Source organism: Delphinapterus leucas, chromosome 4, assembly GCF_059928025.1.
Source record: "Delphinapterus leucas isolate spDelLeu-1000000601 "Yukka" chromosome 4, BTC_Dleu_Yukka2, whole genome shotgun sequence".
NCBI classification, from domain to species: Eukaryota; Metazoa; Chordata; class Mammalia; order Artiodactyla; family Monodontidae; genus Delphinapterus; species Delphinapterus leucas.
Genome location: NC_143132.1, coordinates 67,223,718 through 67,236,722, shown reverse-complemented (window position 1 = coordinate 67,236,722; position 13,005 = coordinate 67,223,718). Strand labels below are relative to the sequence as shown.

General features: G+C 36.9%; 2 protein-coding genes across 2 annotated transcripts in view; one reads left to right on the top strand and one right to left on the bottom strand.

Annotated features, from left to right (window-relative positions):
* Positions 1-13,005, bottom strand: part of STXBP5L (syntaxin binding protein 5L) — a 384,965-nt gene that overhangs the window by 16,354 nt on the left and 355,606 nt on the right. The window contains 2 exon segments of the mRNA XM_089909991.1: positions 4,905-5,144; positions 7,372-7,542. Of these exon segments, the coding sequence (XP_089766117.1) occupies positions 4,905-5,144; positions 7,372-7,542 (411 nt within the window).
* The window catches only part of POLQ (DNA polymerase theta), a 175,222-nt gene that overhangs the window by 147,230 nt on the left and 14,987 nt on the right, over positions 1-13,005 (top strand). Inside the window, exon 30 of the mRNA XM_022564544.3 lies at positions 1-13,005. This exon is cut by the window's left edge and continues 33,387 nt beyond it; it is cut by the window's right edge and continues 14,987 nt beyond it. The gene's annotated coding sequence lies outside the window, so the exon portion shown is untranslated.

The following is a 13,005-nucleotide window of genomic DNA, read 5'->3' as shown; positions in this document are numbered from 1 at the left end:
ATTAGTAAGTTAAAATCATATCCTTAGTATACAAAAAGGAAAATCTAGAGAAAATGAGGTAAGTCCATCTACACAAATCTTTATCTCTTACATTTAAAATTTTTCTTTATCAGCCCTTCTTTAAGTGAGGCACGTGTTCATGGGTTTTAAGTTTGTGAAACTAAAATATTTTAACCACAATCAAGTTAAACTCCTTTCTCTTTCCACTGTAATTTTCTTCCAGTTAAGTGACATTGTAGTGAATAGGCATTTCAGGAATCTGGACAAGGGGAAATTAAGATGGGGGTACATCTAGAATTTAGTAGACTTACGTACGTGATTCACAATCACTACCATGTCTAGGTTATTGAAAGCCTTTTAGGTATAGGAATGGCTGCTAGGAAAACTCCCACCACCCTGATGCAACTCAGCATTAATCTGACATGGAAGTGCAGGGCTGAAGATCATATTACAAATTATATATTATGTCAATATTAGAAATATATAGATAATGTAGAAGAAACAAGATTTGAAATTTGAAATGTCTGGATCCAAGAGCTAGTCTGTAGAAAATTCTTCCAAATCTTACAGCTCCCAAGAAACTTGATACACGTTTTCCAAAATTTTGGCAACAAACATAAAAGTTCATATGATATCCACCAATGGTAGATGATTGACAGGTAGCAAAGAGAAAAGGGAAGTGAGGAAATAAGACTGGTTGGACCAGAGAGCTGGTGCTGGGAAGTAGCAGGAAATCAGATTAGAAAGGTAGAACAAAGCTGAGCTTATAGAGATCACTGATTTCCAAGATTTTCAAGAAATTGCTTCTATGGGTAAGTGAAAGGTGTCAGAGAATATGGGTATAGCAATTAGGTGATGAAGACAATATTGTAATAAGACCAGTACAGAGGCAGTAAGTAAAGGGATCAGAAAAGAAACGGAAGTGATGGAAGTCATCTAGGTAGTATCATGGCACTATTAACAGAAATGGGGAGAAGAGCAAGAAGAAATAGTTCGGGGGTAAAGAGAATGAATTTATTATGGAAAGTCTTTAGTTTAATCATGAGTTTAAATCTCTAGTTTGATCATGAAGCATGAAAATAATTTTTTTTTACAAAGCAGCGATAGGCACTTCACGTGGCAGGATTGGTAATTACAGAATAATTTGTAGCTGGTAGCACAAAGCATTACATGGAAATGAAATACAATTTAAAGTGAGTCTCAAAAAATTAGAGGGGTAGAAAACTTTTGGAGGTTATAAATAAGTTTATGGCATAGATTTTGGTCATGGTTTCATGGATGTATACTTGTCTCCAAACTCATCAAGGTGTTTACGTTAAATATGTACAGCTTTTTATATGTCAATCATACTTCAGTAAAGTGGCTTTAAAATTAGAATCTCAGCAAATTTCTCAAAGAATTACTGTTGGAGAGTAAAATTTCTAGGGGCAGAAGTGTGGAGGGGGAGATGCGACAGAGAAGGGGGAATGTTTGCTGGTGGCATAATTTTCATTTATCTTCATCTGTATTTGGATTTTTTTACAATTAGAAAATTTAAGCACCAGCGTTTGAGATAAAAAAGCATACCACATCACAATTTTTTTTTTTTTGTACAAACAAAAACCCCACAGATCTAGGAAGTCTTTTCCAGCTCCTTAACATGGTTGTAAGGCCCTCTAATCTTCCCCTGCCTGCTTTTCCAGCCTCAACTAGCACCATTCTATCTCTAGGCTTTGGCTGTGCCATGCTCTTTTTACCTCTAGGTTTTTACTCATGCTGCTTTAAATTACTCTTAAACATCAGTACTGTGCACAGCTCCCTTCCAAACCGGTCCCATTTCAGATGGCTGCTGTGTTAGAGAGGTCTTCCCCAAACCCCCGCCTCCTATGCTGCACAGTATTCTTTACTTTCCTGATTCTAATTTTGTTTACTTTTGTTCTTCCCTACATATAATCTGGGAATAAAGATCATTCTGTGTCCTGATCACCATTGTATCCCCAGTGACTAATTAATTAGTATGAGCTTGGGAAATGTATGTTGAATGAATGGATGAATAAATTTCAAAATAGATTGTATTCAACTTTGAGGAAATTGCTAGACTCAGGTAAATTTTGCTAGGCCAACTGATAAAAGGTAATTTAACAATGTTTTGATGGTAAGAATGCCTTCAGAGCCTGAGAACATGTTGCCCACTTTAGCACTGGCAACAGAAGAGGGAAATGCCTCCGATTCCAAACCTTTAAAAATGGTTCCCATAATCTAGAGCAGTACCGATAGGGCAGGGACTAGTGGAACAGTGGAGGCTAGTGGAGAGTAGATACTGGAAAGAAGGTGAAGAAGGAGTCAGGAAGTGAGATGTGAGGAAGAGGAGACAAGTTTTCTACTTTAAATTTGAACTGGCTTTCTGTCATCTCTATAGTTTTTCTTTTTCTTTCTTTTTTAAGTTCTATCAGACTATTCCACTTGCAACCCTTTCTTGTTGTATGTATTGATTGATTGATTGCTGTGTCGGGTCTTAGTTGTGGCACCCGGGATCTTGTTGCAGTGCACGGGCGTGCTGGCTTCTCTCTCTAGTTGTGGTGCACAGGCTCCAGAGCACATGGGCTCTATAGTTGTGGCACTCGGGCTCTCTAGCTGTGGCGCATGGGCTCAGTAGTTGCGGCACGCGGGCTTAGTTCCCCGCAGCACGTGGGATCTTAGTTCTCCGACCAGGGATCGAACCAGTGTCCCCTGCATTGCAAGACGGATTCTTAACCACTGGACCACCAGGGAAGTTCCTCTATATTTTCTTATGAAACTCCACCTTCCTTTTTTCTTTTTATTGTCATAAATTATGGCTTCCAATTAGGCTATTTCTCTTTCAGTGGTTAATTATAAAACAGATCTGAACCTAGACTCATAGTTTCCTCCCTTATAGGTACTGCTTAATAGACTTAATTTTTTTAGAGCAATCTTAGGTTTACAGAAAATTGAGCAGATAGTACAGAGAGTTCCCATATGCCCCCTTTGTCCTTTCCTGTTATTAACATCTTGTATTAGTGTGGTACATTCGTTACAACTGATGAAGTGATACTGATATATTAACTAACATCTTCTAAGAATGGAATACTGACATAGAAACTTGAAGATAGCTTCTCATTATCTCTCTTTAAATGGATAAGGAAAGAGTACGCAAATATTTATGAACCAGATGCCAGAATATTAAGTTAAATATATACTTATTTTGTATTTTGCCATCATTTTCAGTCTAAGTCTATTTGCTAAGAATGTTGAAGAACTTTCTTATAGTACTGAGAGATCCATTAAATTATTTCCAGACACTTGTTTATTTCTATGCTTGTGGCATAGAAAACCACATTCGTTAGAAAATCTCTTATTAGAAAACTGTCTTTCACTCACAGTTGTAAACTTGTGTATACAGGAGTTTGATTTTTACCTTTAAATTTGAAGAATACATGGCATATATTAGGTATCCAATCTGTATACAAATTTATTGAGTTAAATAATGGATTGAATTAATACTTAAAAATTCATTTTGACCTTACTGATCTGGCTCTCTCTCAACCAGTATAAGATAATTATACATATTTCCTTAAAATTAGAACTATAATAAAAGATATTTTCTTATTGTGAAATATGTTTACAATTAAAATCTAGTGATCCTAACAGATTAACTTTTAAAATACGGTGCATGTTATGGGCTGCATTTTGTCCTCCCCCACGCCAAATTCATATGTTGAAGGCCTAAACTCCATTGCCTCAGAATGTGACTATATTTGAGACAGAGGCTTTAAAGAGGTGATTAAGTTAAAATGAGGCTGATAGGGTGGGCCCTCATCCAAACTGTCCAATGCCTTTCTAAGAAGAGATTAGGAAACATGGGGAGACACCAGGGGTACAAGCACACAGAGGGACAGCCACGTGAGAATATGGTGAGAGTGTGGCCAACTGCAAGCCAAGTAGAGAAGCCTCAGAAGAAACCAGCCCTGCCAACACCTTAATCTTGGGCCTCCAGAAGTGTGAGAAAATAAATTTCTGTTTTTTAAGCCATACACACACAAAATACAGTATGTTTATCTGAATTTGCCTCACTAGTAGAGAGCTGACTGTTCTACCTACAGTAAGTTACAATCCATCTATATGAATTTAGCATACCAGTTAACAAAGAAAACAGAACTCTATCTAACCTACCATGCCATATATGTGTTCTTTTAAAATAAAATCCCTTATCCTATATATTAATAAAATTATTTTTACTTAAGAAATGTTTTTCAGATAACTTTTACTCTCTTTTCTATATATGAAAAAACTATTGATCAGAATAAATTTTAAAATACTCAAAGGAATCTCTTCAAAAGGAAAAAGACAAGTCAAGTAGGAAGAGAATACAACATATACTTTAGCAACAATACTCATAACGTAGGTCAAATTCTCTAGGTACTAGGATAAAAAGGGAAGAAATTGTGTGGCATGGCTTCAAAACAAGATGGGCACAGATTATCAATGAATTCAGAAAGCCACCTCAAGTCAGACTGCTTCCAACTTAATCAACTGAGTTCTTTAAGGATGATGTAAAACACTCATAGGCTCTGATCTGGCATGTAACTTTGGAGAAATGCTTCAATTCATTAAAAATTTTAAACTTTCGCTTTAAGGCTTTCCTAAATGCTTTTCAGAAACTTATTTCCCAAGGCATTGTTTAGGTTGGGAGTTCCACAATTTATTACCATAGAAATGGTTGACTATTTCACCCTGCAAGTAAGCTGCAATACTTGGGATAGTATATGATTTATAAAATTCTTAATAGTTCCTATTATACAGAATACTTAAATCTTTGCTCCAGATCAATACAAATTAAATGTTTTAAAATACCATATATTTAAATTTGAAAAAGTAGCAATGAAGGAATAAATAAAAACTCTTACCACTTGGCAATACCATGACTGGCTCTGTAAATCTTTGTTCATCTGCTGAAGGTAGGTTTAGGGAGATGATTAACACCATTCCCAGACTAGTTCCAACAAACAAACAAGGGGAGATAGTACAGTCATTTTTCCGAACAAAGGACTCCATGAAGTATAGTGCTGTAATCGCTTCTTTAGAATCTTTGTCAATACTGGAGATGCTAGAGCTTCTCGAGCGATTATAGGAATTTTCTCGACTTTCTATGGAAATTTAAAAACCAAAAATTTAGTTTTAGTGTGTTTCCAGAACAAGTAAAGTCAAACTTAGTAAGTGAAAACCAAATTATGGGGGAGAAGTAGAATTTGATTCGTTGTTAACTGATCTGTAAGGCAGTTTATCCAGTTCACCAGCTTATTTTGAAGATGAAGAGACAAGTCCAGAAGTGTAAATCATAAACTTAGGAAGAGCTGGAACTAGACCTTGAGTCTCCAGAGTTCCAGTCCACTGTGTTTTTCTCTCTACCTCACCTCACAAGTTAGTTGAAATTCTCTAATCTAGAAAAAAAAGATGTTTAGTCTAAATAGTTAAGGTTACAAGAACTTCTGGTGCAGTTTTAATTATGCTTCCCTCCTATCTCTCAATTGTTGGAAGTACTTCTAATGATTTCTTGACAATTCCCACTTACTGACAACATTGTGGCTACTTACCTGAAGGGTCACAAATGTTCTGTAGTAAATACATTCCTCTGATTTTGTTATATTTGGAGTAATTAAAATTGTAAAAATTGAACTATTTATATTTACACCAAGACTAAAGAGCAAATGTTATCTCCCTGAACTAGTTACAAGCTGCCTACTTTGAATCCAAATACAGTCTTGGCTTTGCCTAGGGCCAAATACAGAGTCGTAGACAATGCCACCCCACCAATAATCTTTCTGAGAGGGCTTCAGCCCACTTAAAGGAAACAAGGTGGTTTCAGGTTCTCCTGCTCATCAACTCTTACACGTGTGTAACACTCCAACAAGCAGAAACTCACCACCTCAGGTAAATATTAGGAAGGTTGTATTGTTCATATATCACTCCAGAGTACAAGTTCCTCATATTCCTCTTTTTACTGCCTTCCCTCTCCTTTCCTTTTTGATAGGTATAAGTGTGACTCATTTTTATAAAAAGAGATAATATATATAAATAAAATAATACACAATAAAACCAAATATAAGTTCCCCAGACTATCCCTTTTTCTACAAACCAAAATATAATATTCCTAATTTCCCCCTTCTATCCCTTAGCAAGTTTATACAAGTAATTGTTTGTAATAGAATTTAGATCTGAGAGGGAGCTTGGATATAATCTATATATTTTACAGATTTGGAGACAGAGACATAGAGTTAAGTAATTTTCCCAGAATCAACAAGTTAGAGGCAGAAAAGTCTAAAACTCAAAATTCCCAATTCAATCCAGTGATTAAAAGTACTATTTCCTTTATAACCTTTACATTTTGCTTCCATTATAACATTCCTAGCTAATGTTTCTAGGTTGCTATTCATAGGCACCTGTGAGAGAAGATCATCTGGACCAAATTTAGTATGGCATAGTGTTAAAGGAAAAAACTAAAAATTCTCTTTTTTTACTTGGCCAAGCTGCATGGCATGTGGGATCTTAGTTCCCCAACCAGGGATCGAACCCACGCTCCCTCCAGTGGAAGTGCAGAGCCTTAACCACTGGACCACCAAGGAAGTCCCTAAAAATTTTATTTTAAAAATTTGAAGAATAATATAGATCATTACTACCAAGTTTTTTGAGGGGTGGTAATGGTGAATTACTTTATAGCATAGAATTACCATAGCATATTCCTAAGATTATTTTTTCCTATTTCTAGTCCCAAAGCTTTTTATCAGCAAGACAATAGCAGCAGTTACAGGACTCCCGTGCGTGTGTGTGTGTGTGTGTGTGTGTGTGTGTGTGTCTTAATTTTAGGCCTTCTGGCTCTTGTACTTTACTCCCTGCCCCTAACAGTAATTCCATAAGTAAGCAAATAATCCTCCCTTTTTCAAACATATGAAGATGAGATTGCAAACTTTAGAATTTAATGTCTTCCCTTTTTCTTGGTCACATTCACTTAACAGTTGAGGAAACTAAGGTTATAAGACATTAAATAACTATCTAGAGATAGAGACACTAAGAGGCTTACCATTGAGATGGAAAGAAACTGGGAGTGCAGATTAAGACATAGGTCTCACTTTGTACAGAGGAGGTGAAAGCCTACTCATAAACAGCCATTCTGGTTTTAGAGATGAAAGAGGTGTAGTGAGGAATGGATTTGGAGTCATGGCCACGGCTCAACCAGGTTCTCAGCTGCTCACTGTCTAGTTGACCATAGTTTTTCAGATTTTTCACACCTGACCACCATCCCTTATCCTCCAGCTCCTGTTACTGTGGTATGTCAAATTTTAATTGTATCCACAAAAATTTGTATGTTTAACCTACCTTCTGTTGTAACTGGCAAAGAAATCTCCATGCAAGCAGCTGACTGTGCTTTTCGAAATGGTGGTCTTCCAGGACCCCAGCGATTTACTTTTGAAACATCAGCACTGGAAAGACGTTTTCCAGAACTGCAACTCTGAGAAGTTGGACTTGTGCAGTGTCCATTTACATGATCTGTACCAAGAGGAAGAAGGCAGCATAAATATCATAATTAAATCTTAATATAAAGGAATCTAAGTGTGTAGATTAATAAATGAAGAGAATTCCTTTTTTCAAAACATATAAAGATGGCCAAGTCCATGCTATTTTAGTATTTAGTCACAATTTCAATTTTTGCCAAAGTATTTAGCCAAATTTTTCATGATATTTATTAAATATAAGATTCGTTTTTAAAATTTGACTAGTTAACATAGTTTAAAATTTATTCTATGTCCTCATTATGTATTCTGCCATTTAATAGCAATACAAAATAGGTTATAGTATTAGACTTTCTTTTGCATAATTTTTTTTTTTTTTTTTGCGGTACGCGGGCCTCTCACTGTTGTGGCCTCTCCCGTTGCGGACCACAGGCTCCGGACGCGCAGGCTCAGCAGCCATGGCTCACGGGCCCAGCTGCTCCATGGCATGTGGGATCTTCCCGGACCGGGGCACGAACCCGTGTCCCCTGCATCGGCAGGCAGACCCTCAACCACTGCGCCACCAGGGAAGCCCTGTTTTACTATTTTTTAAAAATGAGTTAACATTTATTGAATACTTAAATGCTAGGTATTTTATACACATTATTCATTTAATCTTCACAACAACTATGCAAGGTAGGTGCTTTATTATCCTGATTTTTGCAGATGAGGAAAATGAAGGTCAGAAAATAGGGTTCAGAAAATCATCTAATATTACATAAGTAGTATTCATGGAGGCAGGATTCTAATCCAGATTTTTCTCACTTAGTGTCTGTATGCTTAAAAACTAGGCCACAGGGTCAGCTAAAATATTTGGTAAGGAGTAGCAATTTTGATGGCATATTTAGTAGGGTTTAGGAGTAGCCTGTATAATGTACATTGAGATCCAAGCCCTTTGGGACCAGTCATCTTCCATATTAACATAGATCTCTGAAATCAGATTTCCTGAATGGACAGGCACAAATATCACACGATGAGTTAGCTAGGGGGAAGCAGAAGTCAAGAGCTGTAGCCCTCCTTTGCTAACAAATCTAGTCTTATAAATAGGAAGAACACTGAGGGCAATAGCTGCCAGTAACAAAGACTTAGAGTGACTACTTTGGAGGTACAAATTGCCCCCCTCTGGGCATACCAGTTAGGAAAAGTTGCCCCTTCCACAGGTGTGAAGCCTTGTTCTAGGGCTTATCCAGAGTAATGTGGGATGGATTACAGTCCTCTTCATGCTCTCTTATCTAGGTACAAAAGTATATAGCAGAGCACTGAGAACAGTAAAATTTGTTCACTTAGCCAGGACTCTGGACTTGCTAAGCCAAGGTCCCTGCCTATCTATTACCATCATTTGGTGGCTGTTTCATGTGAATATTGTTTCATTTGAGCTCATAATAGGGCAGTATCAATTATTAGATTACTCAATATGCTGGTCTTTTTTTCCCCCTACCCACTGTATGGCCACATTTTCCCCAGCTCCTCATGATTGACTCATGAGGTCTGGATGAAATTACTATACATGGGTAGCCCAGAGTTTTTGGCCATATTCTTCTGTTTTCAATAGGGCTGATTAACTTAAAGGATTTTTTTTTGTTGCTAAAAATTTTTAAATATATGGAAGTTAATTTGCTTTAATTTTTTTAAAACCACAGTAAATATTCAAGATAGATATGAATAGATACAAAACACTTATAAAGAAATTTGGTTATAGCCCGGACATTCTGGAAATTTATGATAAAGAAATAATGCTAAATACAAAAGAGAAACAAAAACCTCTATTGATAAAATTATTCAGTATAGTTTAAGTTATAGATAAAAATTGGAAACCAGCTCTCCTTTACAATTTAGCATAAACTTTTAGGTACATTGTGGTATATATTACATAATAGAGTATTATAATCTTTAAAAATGTTTCTGAAATGCTTGCTGAAACTTATAAAATATCTATGATGTGTTTCGCTTAGCTCTTGTTGCATAAAAACCACTCCAAATGTTAATAATGTAAAATAACAATCATTTTATTATGCTTACAGATTCTGTGGGCAAGGACTTAGACTAAGGCAAGGTGGGGATATTATATCCATGATGTCTGTGGCATTAGTCAGGAATGCTTGAATGGCTGAGGGCTTGGAATCTTTTTGAGGCTTCTTTTTTTTTTTTTTAAGAAGATGTTGGGGTTAAGAGTTTATTAATTATTTATTTTTGCTGTGTTGGGTCTTCGTTTCTGTGCGAGGGCTTTCTCTAGTTGTGGCAAGCGGGGGCCACTCTTCATCGCGGTGCGCAGGCCTCTCACTATCGTGGCCTCTTGTTGCAGAGCACAGGCTCCAGATGCGCAGGCTCAGTAGTTGTGGCTCACAGGCCCAGTTGCTCCGCGGCATGTGGGATCCTCCCAGACCAGGGCTCGAACCCGTGTCCCCTGCATTAGCAGGCAGATTCTCAACCACTGCGCCACCAGGGAAGCCCCTTTTGGAGGCTTCTTTACTCACATGGCTTGGGCTAGAATGATGCAAATGTTGAGCTCAGTTGGGACTGTCAATGGTGGCTTCTTTAGAAGGCTTGGGCTTCCTCATAGCATGGTGGCCTTTTTTACATAGTGGCTCAGGGCTTCAAAATGTCTGGCAAGTGATTTTGAAAATGGGATGGAAGCAATATTTATGCTGCTTTGGTGTTATTGCAATGGAGATTTTACTTTGTTTTGTTTTTGGAAGCAACATTCCAGTGTCCAGTCACAAGCTTTCTGTATGTCAAGAGGCAGTTGTAGTAGAATGCTGATCTTATAACAATGTGCTCTTCAGTTCAACAATTGATTGGCAGTAGTCTTCTGATTCTGTTTCTAACAGTAGCAAAGTTGTCTGCTTCCCTGGTATGTCTGTTTGGTGGCCTTATTCTGAAAGTCATACCTGTAGGCCAAGCTTAAAGTTTACGTCTCCATCTTTCAGTGACTTGATAAGCACCTAGTTTCTTGTATTAAGTCACTTTCTGCATAATATAAATGGAATGGTTTGTTTCCTACAACTGCTTCCTGATTACAATGATGTTTTATCTCAGCTGTAGTGCTCTATGCCATTTAGAGAAAATTCAACATTCTAAAAAATTCAACCTTAAAACAATAAGCAGATTAGAGCAAATGGGAAATTGTTATTCTTTATTTTACAGAAAGATTCTCAAATCTAAAAAAATTACAAGTTTCTTTAAATTAGCTGATTCTCTTGTATCTTTAAATCAGTATTTGATTTAGTGTATATATTATATAGAGTAAGGTACAATAGTGATTTACTGAAAAATGGCTTATTGACTCCAGTTGAAATTGTTTTTAACGTAGTCCTTGCCAAAGCTTTATAGTAGTATGTAAATGAAGATTTAATTTAATACTTGGTACACTAGTCTTGTTAAACTTTTTAATATACCATACGATTCCTAGAAAATGAAAATTAGTATTATGCCTATGCCACAGAGGGTGATTCTATGGTGAAATAAATGTTCAATATAATACTAAATCAAAATAAGTATTGGATTTTAAAATTCATGAAAACAAATGAAATAAAAAGGCTTTGCTTTGAACTATATAAAATGTAGTCAGTATCAAACAGTTAGTTAAAATATATGAAAACCCACATAACTTTACCCTTGCTTACTTTTATAGTTCAGAGGTAACTCTTCTTTCCCTCTCTCATTTTGTTTTTTGATTTGAATTTTATTTGTTTTTTATACAGTAGGTTCTTATTAGTTATCTGTTTTATACATATTAGTGTATATATGTCAATCCCAATCTCCCAGTTCATCACACCACCACCCCAATACCTCTGCCCATTTTAAAAATCAGATTGTTTGATTTTTGTTACTGAGTTGTATGACCTCTTTATATAGTTTGAATATTATCCCTTATAAGATATATGATTTGCAAATATTTTCTCCCATTCTGTAGGGTGACTTTTCATTTATTGATGGTTTCATTTGTTGTGCAGAAGCTTTTTTAGTTTGATGTAGTTTAATTTTGCTTTCAGTGTCAAATCCAAAAAAAATAATGCTAAGACTGATGTCAAAGAGCATATTGCCTATGTTTTCTTCTAGAAGTTTTAAGGTTTCAGGTCTTACATTCAAGTCTTTAATCCATTTTGAGTTGCTTTTCTGTATGGTGTAAAACAGAGGTTAAGTTTCATTCTTTTGGCATGTGGCTGTCCAGTTTTCCCAGCACCAGAATATTTTGAAAGAGAATACTTTCCCTATTGTATACTCTTGGCTTCTTTGTTGTAAATCAATTGACCATATATGCATGAATTTATTTCTGGGATCTCTCTTCTGTTCCATTGATCTGTGTCTGTTTTTGTGCCAATACCATATTGTTTTGATTGCTATAACTTTGTAACAGTTTGAAACCAGAAAATGTGATGCCTCTAGCTTTGTTCTTCTTTCTCAAGATTGCTTTGACTCTTTGGGGTCCTTCGTGGTTCCAATACAAATTTTAGGATTGTTCTATTTCTGTGAAAAATACCACTGGAATTTTCATAGGGGGTTGCATTAAATCTGTATGGACGTTTAAAAAATATTAATTCTTCCAATCCATGAGCACAGAATATCTTTCCATTTATTTGTGTTTTATTCAGTTTCTTTCATTAACATCTTATTTTCAGTGTCTAGATCTTTCAACTCCCTGGTAAAATCTATTCCTGGATATTTTATTCTTTTCTTAATTTCTCTGATAATTTGTTGTTGGTGTATAGAAAGGTAATTGACTTTTTTGTTTGTTTGTTGCGGTATGCGGGCCTCTCACTGTTGTGGCCTCTCCCATTGCGGAGCACAGGCTCCAGACGCGCAGGCTCAGCAGCCATGACTCACGGGCCCAGCCGCTCTGCAGCATGTGGGATCTTCCCGGACCAGGGCACGAACCCGTGTCCCCTGCATCGGCAGGCGGACTCTCAACTACTGCACCACCAGGGAAGCTGGGCAATTGACTTTAAAAAATTTTTTTTTGCGGTACGCAGGCCTCTCACTGTTGTGGCCTCTCCCGTTGCGGAGCACAGGCTCCAGACGCGCAGGCTCAGCGGCCATGGCTCATGGGCCTAGCCGCTCCGCAGCATGTGGGATCTTCCTGGACCGGGGCACGAACCTGTGTCCCCTGCATCGGCAGGTGGACTCTCAACCACTATGCCACCAGGGAAGCCTGCAATTGACTTTTATATATTGATTTTCTATCTTGGAATTTTGCTGAATTTGTTGATTAGTTCTAACAGTTTTTGGTGGAGTCTTTGTGGTTTCCTATAAAGATTATGTCATCTGCAAATAGAGAAAGTTTTACTTCTTCTATTCTGATTTGGATGCCCTTTACATTTCTTGCCTTATTGCTCTGGCTAGAACTTCCAGTATTATGTTAAATGAAAGTGGCAAGAATGGGCGTCCTTGTCTTATTCCTGATCTTGGAGGAAAAGCTTTCAGCTTTTCACTTCTAAGTACGGTGTTAGTTGTGGCCTTGTCA